This window comes from Diceros bicornis, chromosome 36, assembly GCF_020826845.1.
Source record: "Diceros bicornis minor isolate mBicDic1 chromosome 36, mDicBic1.mat.cur, whole genome shotgun sequence".
Taxonomy (NCBI): domain Eukaryota; kingdom Metazoa; phylum Chordata; class Mammalia; order Perissodactyla; family Rhinocerotidae; genus Diceros; species Diceros bicornis.
In genome coordinates, this window is record NC_080775.1 from 15,525,557 (window position 1) to 15,546,127 (window position 20,571).

A 20,571-nucleotide genomic window follows, 5' to 3' on the forward strand; every position below is an offset into this window, starting at 1 on the left:
TCTTTGTTTTTCATTCCTTTTTGCATTTCAAATCTTCCATCTGGGATCATTTACTTTCTGCCCAAAAAAATTTACCCTAAAATTTCATTTAGAGAGTGTCTTCCAATGACAAACTTAGTTTCTACTTGTCTGAAAGCGTCTTTATTTTGCCCTGTTTCTTAAAAGCTGTTTTGAGAATTCTAATTTGGCAATTTTTCTTTTGGCACTTGAAGATATCATTATATTCTCTTCTAGCTTTCTGTCAGTCTAACTGCAGTTCCTCCAAGACAATAATTCATCCCCACTTCCTCACTGTCCTGGCTGCTTTTAATATTTGTCCTTTATTTTTATCTCTTTGTTTTACAGTTTCATTATAATGCACCCATATGATAGCTTTCTTTCTTTTAAATCTGTTCTGCTTGGAATTTGCTGGGCATCTTTTATCTTTGGACTGGTGTCGTGCATCAGTTCTGGAAAAATCTAAGCCATTACCTCTTGAATATTGCTCCTACTCGATTCCCTCTATCTCCTCTGGGTCTCCAATCAAATAGATGTTTCTAGCGGTTTTCTCTTGAGGGCAGAGTTACTACAATTCTTAAGTGGGGATATCTCTAATGTTGAGAAATTACTCAAGACCTTGATCATGGGCCTTCAGGAAATAAACCTGGGTAAATAAACTGGGTAAATGTTTACTCTCCCAAGTATAATTGATCACAAGATATGCCAAGTCAAAAACAAAATGACATCAAAAAGCAGAGTTTTACATCTTTCAATTAGAAAGAGCTGGAGGAATTTGCCTAATTTTATTGAAGCTTTGTAGCACTCAATAACATCCTTCAGTTGTAAACACTGCAAATGTATGTCCCACCTATGACTGCCTATTTTCCTTGGTAGAAATAGTCATCTTTTTTTTTTTAATTTTTTTTAAAATTTATTTATTTTCCCCCAAAGCCCCAGTAGATAGTTGTACATCATAGTTGCACATCCTTCTAGTTGCTGTATGTGGGACGCGGCCTCAGCATGGCCAGAGAAACCGCACGTCGGTGTGCGCCCAGGATCCGAACCCGGGCCACCAACAGCGGAGCGTGTGCACTTAACCGCTAAGCCACGGGGCCAGCCTGAAATAGTCATCTTTTAGTGCACTTTATATCATTACCTAAGAAGGAAGTACTGCCACAGAAGTCAGTGAACTCCTCACGTGTGATCCAGCTGGTTCTGCTGAGTGTTTATGATGGCTCTGATCCATCATTACTAAGAAAAGCCTCTGAGAGACAAAAGGATTTGCCATACTCAGAGAACTTGCCTCCTCTATTTAAACAAGGTTTTCTGTTCCTCCAAGGATGCTTCACTGCACCATAAAGGTGGAGTGATCAGCCTGGGCTCCCAGGAACCCTTCTGAGATTCACAGCTGAGTAGACTGGGACCTGGACATGATAACTTCTTGAGATTCAAGGAACTCCTAGGAAGTAAAGAGAGAAAAGCCTCTATAAAGGACAGAACTTTTGGTAATTATGTTTCCTCTCTTTTCTGAATATTTGCAACTTGCAAAGTTGGAAGTTTGGCACAGTAGTGAAGGCTCTCTTAGACACCCTAGCTCTTCCTTAAGATTTAAGGGAGAACAACTTTATAAATATCTAGAAAACCAAGACATTCATATTTTAAAAACAAACATCCCCTCCTACCCCAATTTTCTAGTAGGTATTGAGTGTTTTCTGCCTGGTTCACCTGCAGGATTGTTTAGTTGCTAGAGTTTAGAAATGTGGTATCTTTGTCTTTCTGTAGATTAGCTGGAGCTTTGGTTCTGGAAGTACTTACTGGTCATTGAATATGAACTGAGGCAGGCAACTCCTTATTCTTAGATTACATCAGTTATGTTGCTTTTAATCCATTTCTCCTTCTTCTTCTTCTTCTTCTTCTTCTTCTTCTTTTTTTAGCAGGAGTTGGAGCACTAAATACAGTCAACAGATTTAAAAAAAAATCTGGTCACTGCTCTGTGTGCACAAGGCTGATCAGAGGTTTTATACCCAGAGAGGTACCTGAATTTGGCATTGGCCAACAAGTTGCTGAGACCAGCAATCTTGCACCATCTCCTCACAGCATGGAGAGAAGCAACAAAGCTGGGACTGCCAGGTACATCACTCCATGTGCAACCTGGTTCTTCCCCTACCCTGGGTGTCCCAACACTCTGCCTTTAGAGGTCGTCTTATTAGATTGAAAGGGGCTTCTCACAGAAGCCCCATTGGGTGACAATTGCCCCTAATGCAACGTGGTGTAAATGGCACTAACCACTCCACCATGTAAAATGGTACTGACTAGGTGGTGATTTTAAAGTGAAATTGTAAACCCATGACTTGGCTGAAGGATTCGTGGGGATTAGGAGAGGTGAAGGTGAGGTTTAATTTACACACCAACGTGGAAAAGAGGTTCTTGTCCCGGACTCTCTAATCCAAAGCTTCCCAGTTCTGCCCTCCACTCCCTGCCACTTAGGGGTCTACTTACATGTTGGATGCTGAGAATATAGGGAAAGGGTTAAGTCAGAAAGTAGCTTTTAGGATTAGCAGGATTTGTGTTCTCATTGCTGATTTGTCACTAACTGGCTAGGTGACCTTGGGCAAGTGACTTAATGTCTCTGAGTCTCAGTTTCCTCAACTGTCAAGTAAGTAATAATAGGTAACATTTAATTTTGCTCAGTGTGTGCCTAAAACCATGTTAAGCATTTTAACACATTTAATCAAAATGTAGGCAAGACATTATTATTATTTTACAGATGAAGACATTGAGACTAAAGTCCTCAAGTCATTTGCCTAATGTCACATCAACAGGGGTGTAGCCAGGATTTGACAGGATCCGGTCTCTCTGTCTCCACAGCCTTAGTCACTAGGTTGTAATAGTGGATCAAATGATTTCTCTCTGATCCCTCCTAACTCTAAAGTTTTAGAATTCTATTATTTAACTCAAAAATGAAGAGGGGGGAGATAAAGAGAAAGCAAGTTCAGGTAGAAGACTTCTACCTGGAGGATTGGCTGCCTTAGGCAAGGTCAATTCTCATCGGTCTTTTATTCCTTCTCTAGGTGGAGATAAGAAGTTTGGTGGATAGGGAGATAGGCAAAAACCCAAGAGTGACAGCAGTTCTGCTACCTGTCCAGGCTTGGCAGCAATGGGCATGGTCTACCCAGGCTCTACCTTCTCATGGGATCTTTGCCATGGGTTCATGTGCAGTGTAGGCGTCCCATCAGTGTCGGTTTTGAGGACTCACCGAGACTGACACTGCTCTAAATAAGTGAAAGGCAGTTCCTATCCCCTTCCCCAACCCGAAGTAGATAGTTTTTACCTTGATACTAATGATCAAAGGTTCTGCACCTAATTTTGTATTCATAATTTCGTATTCTTTTTCTTAAAGAACTTCTCGACTCCCACAAATTACATAGGCTTCAGGTACTGCAAAACCGGCAAAAACCACTCTTGTCCTAAAACATTTTTTTTGTTAATTAGAACACAAATAATTTAAATAGATTGAAGTAGGGATTCTTGACTTTAAAAATATGGAATTGTTTTAAAGAAATGTTGAATTCAAGTAAGTTTTCTAGACTCTTCAATAGCCAAAAAAAAAATGAGGTTCAGAAAATTCACCCATTTGCTGTGTCGCTTTTACCAAACTGTGGTAGGCTCTACTGAAGGTTTTTGCACTCCTTAAAAAATGACTCTAATGTTTTTCAAGAAAATGGTAGATAGCTATGAAACTCTCATTTAGGGCTGATCCATTCATTGTCAATGAGTTTGTTGACGATGGGGTTGGTTAATGGGAACATAGCTTCAAGTAGGAATGTTATTCTTCCAAAGAAAAAATTTAAATTAGTCCTTTGTGTTTTTATCTTTAAATTACCAATTATTAACAGAAGTGCCCAAATATAAGACAAGGAGGTTTTTTTCAAAAATTATCTTGCCCTCGAAAAGGTTTTAACTTGTGCTTAAGTTCGTATAAAGTCTCCCATACTATTAGTGTTCTCTCAATTATTTTATTATGAAAAACAAAGTCCTCTTTAGTGAACACATTAACCTGAAAAGATCTCAATTTGTATTAATTTTAGATGCTTACAGAGATCAACTAATACTTAGTACTTAAGAATTGGTCCTTGTACTAAAAACTGGTACCTGAAAAAGGCAAAGCAGATTTAATCATCATACTAGAGTTGATGATCTCACATTTGGAAAGACTATATATTTTTGTAAACAATTTAATAATCAATTTGAAAACTTTATAGGAAGTGTTTAAATTGTGGAGAATACAAATATATACATATACGTTGAATTTTTTAAAAAGAAACGATCCTAACACTAGGTGAAAGGATACTTGGATCTTGGGGTAAAATTTCCAATGACAACATTATATGCAGATGGAAAGTGTTGTATTTATCTAACATTCAGAAGGGAGTGAAAGTTATATGCTCTGGAAAACTCTCAGATGACTTGAAAATTGGTTCTAGTAATCATGAAGACACTGACATGGAAGTTGCCCATAAACTGTTAAAATTATTAACAGTTTATTACTAAAACCATAAATAAAACTATTCCCTAAATTGTGAAAAAGACAATTTCTAAATTAACATTTATATCACCTTAAATGTGCATATGAAATGTACTTACTAAATATTATATATAGATACTTGACTATTTCACCCACATCCCTAAAAGTTTGTATATTCAAATTGTCAAAAAGAAACCCAGAGAAACCTTTTTTATTGGAAAAATTGGCAGCCACTTTATATTTGAACATATTCTCCTTATAATTAATAAAGATTTCCATTAAAACACACTTAGTTCAGTTTGTACAGGTTAACTGATTTATGTAACGTTAAATATATTTGAATTTTCTCCCTAGGAATGAAAAAGTTGTGAACTGCTTATACCAAAACCCTGATGCAATTTTTAGGCTGATTTGCTTTCCCTGGGCAGGAGGTGGCTCTAATTATTTTGCCAAATGGGGCCAAAAGATTCATAATTCACTGGAAGGTACGTTAATTTCCATCATCATCTAAGCAATTTATAAGGTCAGATGACATGGACATACAGGAATTTGAAGCATAGTATAGATTTTCCTTATTAGTAGGTAATTAATAGTAATAGGCATTCAAGATTGGTCTTCAATAAAATGATTTTTCTATTTCTCAAGTAAGAAATTCTGTTACCTTCATTTTGTTATTATCATTAGAGCTAGAAGGACTTTTTAGGAGATGGTATTCTAACCCTACATTTGTTTTTAATGCAATTATTGATGTGGTTGAATTGAATCTACCATCTTGCAGTTGTTTTCAATTTGTCCCAACTGTGATTTGTTCCATTTTGCCTGTTTTCTCCTTTAATTTTGAATTAATGGGGTATTTAAAAAAATATTCTGTGTACTTAAAAAAATCTCCACTATTGCCTTTTTAGCCATATGGGTTTTTTTAATTGTTTTAGCGGTTGCCCTAGGATTTACAATATGCATCTTTAATTTATCATAGTCTATCTACAAATATTATTTTTGGTTAAATTTATTCCTAAGCATTTTATTGTTGTTTTTGTTTTTGCTGAGGAAGATTCATCCTGAGCTAACACCTGTTGCCAATCTTCCCCTGTTTTGTATGTGACCACCACCACAGCATGGCCACTGACAGACTAGTGGTGCAGGTCCACGCCCGGGAACCGAACCCAGGCTGCCGAAGTGGAGCATGCTGAGCTTAAGCACTAGGCCACTGGGGCTGGCCCAGCATTTTATTGTTTTTGATGCTATTATAAATGGGATTGTTGTCTTAATTTCTTTTTCAAATAGTACGTTGTTAGTGTATAGAAACACAACTGACTTTTGTATGTTGATTTTGTGTCTTGCAACTTGACTGAACTCATTTATTAGTTCTAACAGTTTTTTGGTGGAGTCTTTAGGGTTTTCTACATATAAGATCATGTCATCTGCAAATAGAGACAACTTTACTTCTTCCTTTCTGATTTCAATGCCTTTTACTTCATTTTCCTGCCTAATTGCTCTGGTTAGGACTTCAGTACTATGTTGAACAGAAGTGGAGAGAGTGGGCATCCTCATCTTGTTCCTGATCTTAGAGAAAAAGCTTTCAGCTTTCCCCATTGAGGATGATGTTAGCTGTCAGCTTGACATATGTGGCCTATAATATGTTGAGGAGCACTTCTTCATATCTAATTTGTTGAGAGTCTTCATAATGAAAGGCTGTCAAATGCTATTTAACCATCTATTGAGATGATCACATGATTTTTATCCCTCATTCTGCTAATGTGGTATATCAAATTTATTGATTTGTGTATGTTGAACCATCATTGCATCCCAGGAATAACTTGATCATAGTTTATGATCCTTTCAATGTGCAGTTCTATTTCTTGTAAAATTTAAGAACCTATGACAGCATATTTCCATTCCCCCTCTCGTCCTTTTGCTATTGTTATTCTACAGTAAATTTTTATTGTTTTTGCTTTGAATAGTTACATTTTAAAAATTAGAGAATGAGAACAATATCTTTTATATTTACCCACATTCTATCATTTTTAGCACTTTCTTTCTTTGTGTACTCTGAGTTTCTATCTGGAATCATTGTCCAGCCTGAAGGAAACATTTTTATAGCACATGTCTGCTGGCAATAAATTCTCAAAGAAGACTGAAATTGTCTTTATTTTGCTTTCACTTTTGAAAGATTTATAATCTGGATATACAATTCTAGGTTGACATTTTTTTTCTTCATCATTCTAAAGATGAAATTCCATTGTATTCTGACTTTCATTCTATGAGGTGTGAACAATACTTATTAACTATATAAGCAATTGTCTTCTTTTCTCTAGCTGATTTTAAGACTGTCTCTTTATTACTTTTTTAAATTATGATGTGCCTTGGTGTGGTTATCATACCTCAATTCATTGAGTTTCTTGGATCTGTGGATTTACAATTGTTATTAAATTTGGAAAATTTTCAGCCATTGTATCTTCAGAAATGTCTTTTCTGCATCTCTCCTCCCTCTGTTTCTTGGATCCTTATTAAATATATGTTATTCCACTTGATATTGTCCAATAGATCACTGAAACTCTGTTCAATTTTTCAGGCCCCTTTTCTTTCTGTGCTTCAGTTTGAATCTATTATCCTGTCCTTCCTAGGCTCTTTCTTGTTGGTGAATGGTAAACTTGAATTTTTTCTCACGGCATTGTGAACTAAATACCATTCTTCTTAGTAATTTTCCGTTTATATTTCCTTAATCTCTTGATATGAATAGCTTAAGAATAAGCCAAATGCCTTGAAGGAGAAAGCACTTAGCCTCTTGTCTCACTGAGATTGCGGCTTCTTAATTTCTGGCTGCCTCTGCAGCAGTGTGTTATAATTTTTCTCTCTCTAGCCCTGTGGGAACACAAAAAGCTCTGCTGGTTTCTTGGCCTCTTACAAGTAGCCCTCAGCCTGGAGTCTTGAACTCTTGACCTGTGCCAAATAATTGACACATCTCCGTAGTGGGAAAGAGGCTGGAAGAATCTCAGTTCACTTTTCTAGAGTTCTCGTCTCTCCAGGCAAGTCCTAGATGCCTCAGAAACTCACTGATCCCTTCAAACAGACTGTGTGTGTGTGTGCGTGTGTGTGTGTGTGTGTGTGTGTGTTTTACTCAGTTTATCTATTCATTCAATAAGAGAGTTGGTCTGCTGCAAGATACTGCTTAATAACCAGAAATATTAAAGCTGTTTAAACAGAGTAATATCACAAACCATAGTGTACCAACTACCTTTGACAAATTTGCTCACAATTTTTTTTTACTTTTGATAGAATAAGGTCTCCATTAACTTTTTTATTTTAAATACAACTATTTTTTTAAATAGTTTTAGATTTATAGAAAAGTTGTAAAGATAGTACAGAGTTCTCATAGACCCCTCACTCAGTTTCCCTGATTATTAACATCTTCTGTGACCACAGTACATTTGTCACAACTAAGGAACCAACACTGGTACGTTACTAGTAACTAAACTCCACAGTTTATTCAGATTTCACTCGTTTTCCCCTAATGTCCTTTTTCTGCCCATCCAGGATACCACATTACTTTGTTGGCCTATCTCTTTAGCCTTCTCTAGTCTGTAGCAGTTTCTCAGACTTTCCTTCATCATCTGGCTGAGGTTTGTCTGGTTTCTCCACTGTAAAGTTACTCCCCAGCCCCCCGCATGTCCCCTCCGACCCCCACACCCGCTTTTCATACTCTACTCTTTGGAAGCAAGTCACTCAAGGGTTAGGGAGCTAAGCTCCATCTCCTTGAGGAAGAAGCAGCCACAAAAATTATTTGGAGTTCTGTTTCAGATATTTTTAAGGAAAAAAAAAACCATTTGACATTCTGATCCTTTCTAATCCCAATTCCTTTCTTTCCAGCTGGATGATTTATATGATACAAGGTGACCTGCCTTTCTTTGCTTAAGTTTTGCAGGTTAAATAGGACAATCTTAAATTAAACAGGAAAACAGGTTAAATAGGAAATCTTGTAAAATTACGCATTGACTCGAAGTCTTACGTAATTATAGTTTTCTCAACTGTAGAGTGAGATATTTGGACTGGGCTTGTTTCTTCAGCTCCTGCCAGCTCTAATATTCTCCAATTTCCAGGAACCAACAGCTTTCCTGTTTGGTCTATTTGAAAGTCAGTTCTAGGCATTTCACTTACAGCTATATTCCTCAAAGTATGTGAACGTGGATGAACAGGGCTCTTCACACTATAGCATTGTTTTTAGTGACAAAACAAACAATAATCAAAAAAAACTCCTGGAAAAACACCAGCATTTTTGCCATCAGGCCTCCAAGAGACATTTCCCCTTTCCAAGGTGCCCTTCTATCCCCTGTAAATGCTGCCTTCCCAACATTACACCTTTCTGTTCCCTCAGGCCTTCCAAGTCCCTTCCTTTCCACTTTCACCAGTACTCTGACATGAAGTCTCAAAAAAATCCATTTATTAGAAGAAGAGAACCATGTTATTAATATATAAATACATTTTTAGAAATTATTGGAAGTACTTTCATAAGAGGTTTTTAATCAACAGCTGATGGTCCAATCTAGACAATTAGCGGCTGCTCCTTTAAACAAATTTTTACATAGTTGATATGTAAAAATGTATAAAGAATAATACCACACACTTAACCATGCCCATGACTCCCCTGAAAAAACAAAACATTACAATTGAAATCTCCATGTTCCTCTCCCCAATTGTATCCACTCTTTTCCCTTTTGGCTTCCTCAAATACAAGCAAGATACAGTATCATTTCACATATTTCTAACTTTATATAAATGTGTCATATTGTAAACATTCCTCTGAAACTTGCTTTTTTCTCCTCTATTTTTTGAGATTCGTCATGTGGATATGTGTATCCATACTTCATTGACTTTTAACTATTATATAGTAGTTGTGTGACTAGAACACAATTCATGTATCTATTCTCTTTATAGGCATATAGGTTTTGCTATTATTAACAGTGCTTCTATGAGCAGTCTTATACATGCATTCTTGCCTGCACGGGTATGAGAATCTATACCTGGGAGTGGAATTTCTTGGTGGTAGAGTATGAATGTCTTCAACTATATGAAATATTGTCAAATTGTTCTCAAAAATAATTGCAATGATTTACACTGCCAAAGCAGGATATAAAAATTCTTATTGCTCTGTATCCTGACAACATTGTTCTTGCTAGACTTTTTGATTTTTTGCCATTCTATGCATGAAATTATTCTGATTTTGGTCTTTTTCCCAGTTTTATTGAGATGTAATTACCATGTAACATTGTATAAGTTTAAGGTGAACAACATAATGAAGTATATATACATATTGTGAAATGATCACCACGATAAGTTTAGTTAACATCCATCACCTCACATAGTTAAAAAAAAATTTTTCCTGTGATACCTTTTAAGATCTACTCTCTTAGCAACTTTCAAATATACAATACAGCATTGTTAACTATAGTCACCTTGCTGTACATTACATCCCCAGGACTTATTCATAGTAATCAAAACAGTACGGTACTGGTATAAAAACAGACACATAAACCAATGGAACAGAATTGAAAGCCCAGAAATAAACCTATGCATACAGAGTCAAGTAATATTTGACAAAGGAGACAAGAATACTCAGTGGAGAAAAGATAGTTTCATCAATAAATGGTGCTGGGAAATTTGGATATTCACATGCAAAAGAATGTACTAGACCCCTATCTTACACCACTCACAAAAATTAACTAGATATGGATTAAATACTTAAGTGTAAGACCTGAAATCATAAAACTCCCAGAAGAAAACAGAGGAAAAAGCTCCTTGACATTGGTCTTGGTGATGATTTTTTGGATATGACACCTAAAGCAAAAGCAACAAAAGCCAAAATCAACAAGTGTGACTACATCAAACTAAAAAGCTTCTGCACAGCAAAGTTGTGTGCAGTTGTTGCTGCCACCAACAAAATGAAAAGGCAACCTACTGAATGGGAGAAAATATTTGCAAACCACACATCTAATATGGGGTTAATATCTAAAATACATAAGGGACTCATACAACTCAAGAGCAAAAAAAACCAAACTGATTGAAAAAATGGGCAGAGGGGGGTCAGCCTGGTGGCGCAGTGGTTAAGTTCACAGGCTCTGCTTCAGTGGCCTGGGGTTCACAAGTTCGGATCCCGGGTGCGACCTATGCGCCACTTATCAAGCCATGCTGTGGCAGGTGTCCCACATATCAAGTAGAGGAAGATGGGCACAAATGTTAGCTCAGGGCCAATCTTCCTCAGCAAAAAGAGGAGGATTGGCAACGGATGTTAGCTCAGGGCTAACCTTCCAAAAAAAAAAAGGGCAGAAGACCTGAATAGACACTTTCCCAAAGAAGATATATGAATCGCCAACAGGGATGTGAGAAAGTACTCAACATCACTAATCATCAGGGACATGTAAATCAAAATCACAATGAGATATCACTTCACACCTGTTAGGATGGCTACTATCAAAACAAGAGATAACAAGTGTTGGCGAGGATGTGGAGAAAAGGGAACCCTTGTGCACTGTTGGTGGGAATGTAAATTGGTGCAGCCACTATGGAAAACAGTATAGAGGGTCCTCAAAAAATTAAAAATAGAATTACCATATGATCCAGCTATCCCACTTCTGGGTATATATCCAAAGGAAACAAAATTGCTCTCTCAAAGAGATATCTGCACTCTCATGTTCATTACAGCATTATTTGCAATAGCCAAGGTATGAAAACAACCTAAGTGTCCAGGAACGAATGAATGAAGAAAATGTGGTATATATATATATATACACACAGTGGAATACTATCCAGCCATAAAAAGGAGGAAATGCTGCCATTTGCAACCACATGGATGGGCCTTGAGGGTATTATGCTAAGTAGAAATAAGACAGAGAAAGACAAATATTGTACCACCTCACTTATATGTGGAATCTAAAAAATTTTAAAATGAACTCATAGAAACAAAGAACAGAGGTGGGAGGGAAAATGGCTATGGTCAAAAGGTACAAACTTCCAGTTATAAGAAATTCTTCTGGGGCCGGCCCCATGGCCTAGTGGTTAAGTTCAGCATGCTCTGCTTCAGTGGCCTAGGTTCGTGGGTTCGGATTCCTGGTGCAGACTACACTACTCATCAGCCATGCTGTGGTGGTGACCCACATACAAAATACAGGAAGATTGGCAAAAAAAAAAGAAAGAAAGAAATTCTTCTGATTTTAAATTGAATAACTGTTATTATAAGTGAGAGTGGGCATCTTTTCATATACCTGTAGCTATCTACGTTTTCTTTCCTATCTTATATGCCCACTTTTCATTTGTCTTTTTACTGACATGTAGAAATACTTTTTATATTCTGGACTCTAATTTTTTGTAGGTTTTGTGGGTTGCAAATATCTTTTCCAGTCTGTGCCATCTCTTCTCTTTTTTATGTGTTGTCTTCTGATTCACAAATTTCAAAATTTTTTTTGAAGAAGATTGGCCCTGAGCTAACATCTGTTGCTGATCTTCCTCTTTTTCTTTTTTCTCCCCAAATCTCCAGTACATAGTTGTAGATCCTAGGTGTAGGTCCTTCTAGTTCTTCTATGTGGGATGCCATGTCAGCATGGCTTGATGAGCAGTGAGTAGGTCCATGCCTAGGATCTGAACCGGCAAACCCTGGGCTGCCATAGCGGAATGCGTGAACTTAACCATTCAACTTGATCATTCTTCTCTTAAAATTTCTACTCTTTATGGCTTGCTTTAAAAGTATACCCTAACTCTAAGTCACAAAGTTATTTGCCTATGTTTTCTTCTATCAATTCTTAAGTATTTTGTCATGTTTCAGCTAGAATTGACTTTTACATATGTATGGTATGAGCTAGGTATCCAATTTCATTTATTTCACATGAATAGCCAATTAACTTGGCAACATTTATTGAGAGGTCTACACTTTCCCCCACTGATTTTTAATGTCAGCTCAGTTATAAATTGAGTTTCCACACCCATATGGTCTATTTCTAGGCTCTCTATTCTGTTCCATTGGTCTGTTTGGTCTATTTCCTCTCTCTCGAATTTAAGGCATTCCAATGCCTTGTCTGCTGACCCTCTAGGCCAGCCTTGAAACCTGATCTTTTATTTTCCTGACATAGGTGGAACAGCCCTCCCATTAGTGGATGCTCATTCACTACTTGAATTTTCATTCCTTTTCATTTTTTTTTCTTCCAGGTAGTCCCTTTATTGTGAGCTCGACTATGCGTACATGTGGTTCATCTAGCACTTCTAGGTGTTTTGTAGTTGGAGAGTATTTTTCAGATACTTAGTCTGCTTTATTTTGCACTATTGCTCTTTTTATCAGCAAATTTGAAAACTTTTATCTCACTGGATTTGACCATTATTATTCATTTCTTTGAAATTTTTCACATCATGTTAATAGAAGTTCTTTTACAACATCCCAGTAGCTCACTCACGGTCTGCATGTATTAACTGTGTCTCGCCATCCCCAGTGCACTCCATTAGGCTTGCTGGAAGAGAAAGTCGATCGAAAGAACCTTTTGCTAGTGACATCCACCAGGTAGTTGATGAAATTGCTTGTGCTCTGCTGCCAGTCCTCGAGGATAAACCATTTGCATTTCTTGGCCACAGGTATTTACGATCTGTTTTAAAAGACATTTGGGGGAGTTTCTTCAATGACACATCCATGGTTAAATGCTGTTCTTTGGGTCTTGGAAGATGTAGACCTTTTGTTTCGGTTACACTGCTTTGTCACTGTTTGAAGAAGTGATTGATTAAATATGGGTATAGCTGTTCTCAAATAAACAAGTCAGATTCAAAGAAATTGTGTAACAGGGACCATGAAGATGTAAATGCCAGGTAGTGTGATTAATTGAAATCTTTAAGGACTATGTAAATCCTGGACTCCTCTTGGCATCTTCTCTTTAGAAAATAGTTCCAGCATGTTGGGTAATCACGACCAGTCACAACTCTTACAACTGGCTGGTTTTTACAGGAATTATGCCTTTTTTCCTTTTAGGCAAAAAATGAAGATTTGTAAAAAATCAAGACTCTAGCACCCACTTATATTCCATTTATTTTTTAAATTAAAAAATTATATAAATAGTATATGTTTCTTAAGCTAGGTTGTATAATTTTAAGGTTAGGTCATGACCTCTGGAGTTTTGACTGCCTCTTACTCAGTTTGACCTGGGGCAAATTCCTTAGGTTTCTGAATTAGTTTCCTCCTCTATAAAGCTGGAATAATAATAATTCCTACTTGTGAGGATTAAGTGAATAACGATCACAAATTACTTGGTATATGGTAAGGACTCAATAAATTTTGTCTACTATATATTATATAATATATTATAATAATTATATAATATTTATAGAAATGGTCAAGTAAAAAATGAAAAATAAAAAGTATCCATTATCCTAGATAATATATTAAAATTTTGATGTGGTTCCATAGTATTTTTACATCATGAGTCCTGTTTTATAGCATCTTTTCCTGACTTTTTTCACTTACTGTTTCTGTGGAAACCTTTCACTGCTATTAGAACACACTGCTTCGTGACTTGTTTTTATCAAACTCCTTTTGTGGACATAAGAGTTACTTCTAGCTTTTTCTGTTATAAAAACACTTCAGTGAACATTATTGTAGAAAATTTAGTATACATCTCTTATACATTTCTTAGGATAAATTTCTGGAATTTAAGTTAAATGATATGTACATTGTTAAAGCTCTTGATATATATTTACAAATTACCTGCAATTTACACTCCATCAGCAAATGGACATAGAACTAAGTTTCTCATTTTCTCTCTTATTTACAAAAAATAATCTGTGGCAGTATTGTCTACAAAATATATCTACACAATGTCTACAGCAGTTCACACACTTTTTGGTGCCAGCAATGCTTTAATACTTTTTAAAAGCATTGAGAACCTCAAAGAGCTTTTGTTTATGTGTGATAAATCTGTCAATATTTACCTAATTAGAAATTGAAACTATGAAATTTTAAAGATATTTATCTTAAAATAACATTCATAAACCCATTTTATGTTGACATAAATAATATATTTTTATGTAAAAGACTGTATGTAAAAAAAATGTATTTCCCCCCCCAAAAAAAAAGAAATGAGAAGAGTGGCATTATTTCACACTTTTGCAAATCTGTTGAATGTCTGGCTTAACAGAAGGCAGGTAGATTCTCATTTCTGCTTCTGCATTCAAACTGTTGCAATATCTCATGTCACAGAGCCTCGGGAAAATTCAACGATGCACTCTTGAGAGAATGAGAGTAAAAAAGGCAAATGATATTTTAGTATTATCCTGAAAATAGCTTTAACCTCATAGACTACCTGAAAAGGTCTCAGGAATTCCTGGGAGTCCCAGACCATACTTTGAGAACTGCTGGTATAGACTATCAAAGATAGAGTGATATATGTCTTTAACTGAGAAAAGGGAATTTAAATTAATTTCAAGACATTACAGAAATCAGTGCTATATCTTAGTTTGAATTATCTAGGATGTCTTGAAACACTTTTTATGCTGATATAAATCATGGAAAATAAACCTTTTACAAACAAATTGGAGATATTATTTAACTAACGTTTTTCTTTTGACTATTTCATGCCCATTGCTGTGTTTATACTCATTCTTATCAATTTTTGATGGATTATCATGAGTTTTGTTGGACAGTTATGTTTTTCTTTCCCAAATTTAGTATGGGATCCTACACTGCTTTTATGACTGCACTGCACCTAAAACAAAAACATAAGCAAGAACCAGTGCATTTCTTTGTGTCAAGTGTAACTCCTCCTCATGTAAGTAATTTCATTTCCCTTAGGGAGGGTGGTGGAGAGGAAGGAAATGTGGGGAGAAAATCAAGTTGTTATTTTCCCATCTGGTGAATTTCGGTCCAGCAGGGGACGATGGCAAGGATGGTATGGGCTCATGAAAAGACCCTCAAATCTCTTTCAACACCATCGTCTCGCCTTTTCCCTGAAATAAGCTTTAACCATTTCCTGGTCAGTGCCTACAATGTCCCTGCCATCTCCGAGCCAATACTGACTGTAAGTGCTTTCTCTTTCATTCTGAGTCAGCTGGGAACTTAATGAACTCTCAGCAAAGTAACAGGATCAGAGCCAAGAAAGAATTCTTGAAATCTCCCAAGGGGACAGTGATGTCAACATTTTGGAACCACGCTGGCTTTTAAAGCTGGTGCTGCTGTTCCCCTTGCCTTTCTGCTCTCCTGCCCCATCCAGAGAAAGGCTCTGATTGACCTGGGACTCCAAGACAAGAGTGTCACTTTGGCAGCATTATGACACTGGAATTACTAGTGAACTTGCATCTCCCTGCTTTTAAAAAGAAATAGATTTCCCCTGAAACCTGCACATAAAGAAGTCCCCTTCTGAACCTTGAGTTAGTGACTTTTCCTTTAGATAGGTAGCTTTCAGTTTATGAATAAGTGTGTTATATGAAATATCAGGCCTATGTTGTTAATGTTTCAAGTTAAAGGCCCTGCCTCATATTCCCGAAGAAGTAGAATGCACAGAAGAAAGAATTCGCTGTGTCCTCAAGGGTTTTGGTGGCACCCCCAAGGATTTTATTGACGACAAGGAACTTTGGCAAGCATATACTCCCAGACTGATGGCAGATGCACGCATTTTTAGAAATTACACGTAAGTAACCGAGACAAGTGGTTTTTGTTTTTTTTTTTTAATTATTTATAGAAAAACATAGATTGGCAGTCCTCTGAGGCTGCTCATACAGGAAGACAACATTATAAGAGTTTGATTTCATTTCCTTTGGGGCCATCTGTGATGTTTTTACCAGCTTAGAATGGAGCCTGGGCACAGAAATTGTATCACTAAAGGAGAAATAGAGCATATTTTTCTTTAAAATATATATATACATATATATGCATGTGTGTGTGGATGGTTCAACGTGTATGTTTTATCACATAAATATTTGTTGAATAAATTAATGCCAAAGCATTCCCATCTTCTTAGAGCGGTCAGCAGAAGCAGATCACTACTTGTTAAGTATGTAGATGAACCAAAGGAGGGAGGAGTGATTGCTTTTTTGTGAATTTTGTCCCAGAACTCATGTAGCTCCATGCACCCGTCCAGTCCCTTGTCTCAGGAGATGACTGTACTGACATTTTGTTACCAGATACATACCCAGGTTCTTTACCCGCCACACAAGAGGGGCCAAATAAAACTAGATTGCCAGGCTTATGGCAAGGAAAGAGTTTTTATTTCAGGTGATGTCAGCCGGGAGACGAGAGCTCTCAAATAGTCCCGTCCCACCAAAAGTTGGGAGGCAAGGGGTTATAAAGGTTGTGAGGAATGGTAGCTGTTTGTAGCCAGGGGGAGCCTGTGACCTTGCTGGTCAGCGCTTTCCCATGAGCCTTCCTTTGGCCGTGTGAGGCTGCTGGCAGGAAGGAGGATGGCGAGATAAGGGAATTGCAGGTGGGTGTCCTTCAACTGTCTCTGTCTCCGTGGTGGATGGTGGATTCTGGTGCCAGGAAGCCAAGGAGTTGAGGTCTGAGAAGCTTTAACTTCTTGATATCAGTTTCCCTGTAACAAACCTCAAGAACTGGTAATTAGCCAAAACTTCAGTGTGAGCCCAGCTTGAGGCCACCTGGGCTTTTAACAATTAGTAACTTGTCTATCTGCCCTGTGAAGTTCAGAGATACAAAGGTTTAAAAAAAAACCCGATAGTTACATATGAATGTAACTTAGGGAAACAGGGATAGAGGATGAGTGCTTTCGGTTTTAACCCCATGTATTCTGGGTTTAATGTAGGGGAACTGATATCAGGGCCGGTATCAATTTGACTCTGCTGACAAGACTGAAGTCCTAACCTTCTGTAAAGGCTTCTCCAAGAATCTAAACCTACAAATGGCTCTTTCTATTCTAACTTCCCCACAGCCCCCATCGTGGGGCCAGCATTTGGCCCTTAGTCCCCATGATACACTATGATGCATTTCTTCTATTTCGCCTGGGCTTTGTCTCCTCCGTGTAAGTTCCTAGAAGGCAGATGCTTGGGCCTATGTTTATTTTATTTCCTCCACAAAGCCTGAAAGTGGGCATGGGGCCACCACGGGCAGTGCTTGTGACTACAAGTTTACACATATAGCTACAGTGGAGCAGACTTGCAGCGCCTTGAGAATAGCCAATCCTGTTCAGCTCTGACACGTCCCTCCACTCTCTGCCCACCTCCCATCCATCACAAAGTCCCCCATGCACTTTCTGGACGCCCCACGTCTACCCGTGTCTCTCCATTTCTACCCCAACCATCTTCACCCACGTGTGGTTCTCAGCTGTCTACGTTCCTGGCTTAGCTTAGGGTCAGAATCAAGGAAACACCAGTCTGACATCCCCCTGCCCAAATTAAAAAGTAATCCAAATGACTGCGGACATTCAATGGAATAACATCTACAAAGCTGGTTTTTAATAATTAAGTCTTGCACAATGTTTAAACATGCCACTTTCAGGACCAAAACCTCTGGCCGACTAGCTGTGAGATTTGGAACAAGTTTCTTTGACACTGTGTGCCTCATCTGTCAGAGGAAGTAACTTCCTCCAGGTGCTGTTTCGAAGATGAAATGAGGTCATGCTTAGTAGACGGTTCGGCACATAACAAACCACAAGCAAGTTTTAAAAACAAAATACAACAGAAAACTCACTGCCGAAGGCTCTTGTTGTGACTTTGTTAAGTTAACGTTGGTTAAGTAGAGCCCTGGGTGTCAGATGGTGAGCCCCAGTTCAACAAGAGACCACAGAGAAATTGAAATGGAGAAGCTTATTACTCATGGGTCCTAGAGGAGGGTCATGGTGCATCTTGCAGGGCCACACAGGAAGGTCAAGGCAGGGTGCAGGCAGAGAGTGAAGTAGGACCTGGGCACATGCATTTATTAGGGTGTGCGGGGGGAGTGCTTTGAGGTTCCTGGGCTAAGGCCAGATTGGGTAATTCAAAGCAAAAAAGGCAGGGTTTTGGTAATCACAAAGCAGGTGGGGGAGTCATATTAGGAACTTACCTTTACTTGTGACTCTGGGCTGTCATCGGGGGCCGGCACTTTTGGGAGAGTTGGGGTCAGTTCAAGGCCCCTGCAGGCCACTTGGCCACACAGTGTGGATGCCAAGGCAGCGATATTATAGGGTAGCTTAGCTAAACTCTCAACAGCTCTCAACAAAACCTCCCCAAATCCAAAGATAAAAGATAAATCACTCACAAGGATATTCCATTCAGAGAATATAAAACACCTTCTTAACTTCTCACTCTCTCCCCAGGGAATCAAATCGCAATAGCTACCCACAACTGTTAGCTTCCTCTCTCCAAATTCCAAAAATTCTGCCCACACCCTGCTCTCTGGATTCTTCTCCTCTCTTTGCTCCTGCTCCTTCCACCCTCTCAGTCTGTTCTTCTCCCTTCACCCCTCCATAGCTCTCAGCTTTTTCTAACATAAATAAAATCAGGCCTACAGAGCATCTCTCAGTTCTCTCCTTTCCCATCACCTACCACCAAGGCTCAGAGCCTGGGGGCCAAAATGAAAATCTGTGACAAGTGGGAAAGCTCTGATGCTCCCAAGTGATTCAAGCTGTCCTCATCTCTTGCCTGGACTATTGTGCTTATCTCTCCTCTCCTTCTGGGACCCAATTACACACACGTTAGGCTCTTTGATATGGTCCCATGGCTCTTGGGTGTTCTGTCTCTTTTTTTAACTCTTTTTTTCCTTTGCATTTTAGTTTGGATAGTTTCTGTTGACCGTCTTCAGGTTCAAAGATTCTTTCCTCAGCTGTGTCAAGTCTACAGATGAGCCTGTCAAAAGAATTCCTCATTGTCATGGCTGCTTATTTCTAGAATTTCCATTTAACTCTTATGGTTTTCATCTCTCTAATGAACTTCCCCATTTGTTCATGCATGTTATCCACCTTTTCCATTAAATCCTTTGACATCTCATCCTAGGTATTTTAAAGTTCTTGTCTGATAGATCCAACATCTGGGTCTTACCTGAGTCTGATTCTTTTGATTGCTTTACCTCTTGATAATGGGTTCTTTAGTTCTTGCTTTCTTGTGTGTCTGATATTTTTTTAAATTGAAAGCCAGATGTCATGCATAAAACAGAAACTGAAGGAAGTATTTTTTACACCTGGATTTGAGCACATCTCCTCTTCTGTGTGGGGAGTTGAGTCTATCTAGACTGGAGTTGAGCTGTGTTTGGATTTTGTTGTTACTATGGTTACTTCAGGGCAACACCAGCTTCCAAGTCCTCTAGTGTTACTGCGTGCTTACCGTGGGGACTGGGTTGCTGGAGAGGTTTTCTCAATTTTTCTGTCTTTCCTGTGCCTCATAGAACAGTCTCTCTCCATGCTCTCCCCACTGACAGCTGTTGCTTGTTACCTGATGTGTGGTGTTAGCCTCTGGGGTAACATGGGGAGTTCTTGGATGTCCTAGACATCCAAGTCTTGAACTTCAATCCTAAGCAGGCCCTCTGTGCCTGTGCCTTGTGGGTAGGACTTTCTCAGCATGCCTGCCCCTTCTCCTTGTATCTGTGGTCGGTCTCCGGTGGAAGTTTCCAGTCCCTACCCAGAAGTGGAATACTTTTTCTTGGATTGTGGGTCCAAGACCACTTCCCACTTCTTCCCCAAGGGTAGAGGGTTAATGCTTCTATCTCCTGCAGCCAGGGTCTTTGCCTGTGCCCTGGGGTCAAAGTGTCTGATGCCCCTCCTCCAGCAGCTTGATGCTTTTGCTTAGTAGGAGAGAAGGGCCCAGGCAGGGGGCAGGGTTAGCACCTGTCTCATGGCCACAGCCAATTTCCTGCTGCCCACCTGCCCTGCCAAGGGTGCTCTTTCTGGCTTTCTGCCTTGCTTCCAGTCTTTCTCCTGAACCCCTAGTGGAGGCCCATGGAAAAAGAGCCTGTAAGTCAGTGTGAATCCCATCTGACACACCACCCCACACTCTGTCTCCAGCATTTGGTTAACATTTCAGCTGATTTCTTCTTACTCGAATGTACAGCAGACACTCCTTCCTCCCATGCTTTGCCCACATGAGCCAGTCCACACATCCCCCTCTCCTTAGAGGGGCCTGATCCT

At 38.6% G+C, this 20,571-nt stretch overlaps 1 protein-coding gene across 1 annotated transcript in view; it reads left to right on the plus strand.

The window, feature by feature from the left end:
- The window catches only part of OLAH (oleoyl-ACP hydrolase), a 35,557-nt gene that overhangs the window by 13,260 nt on the left and 1,726 nt on the right, over window positions 1-20,571 (plus strand). The window contains exons 2-5 of the mRNA XM_058532818.1: window positions 4,859-4,989; window positions 12,976-13,114; window positions 15,195-15,294; window positions 15,983-16,152. Of these exons, the coding sequence (XP_058388801.1) occupies window positions 4,859-4,989; window positions 12,976-13,114; window positions 15,195-15,294; window positions 15,983-16,152 (540 nt within the window). The remainder of the gene's footprint in view (window positions 1-4,858; window positions 4,990-12,975; window positions 13,115-15,194; window positions 15,295-15,982; window positions 16,153-20,571) is intronic.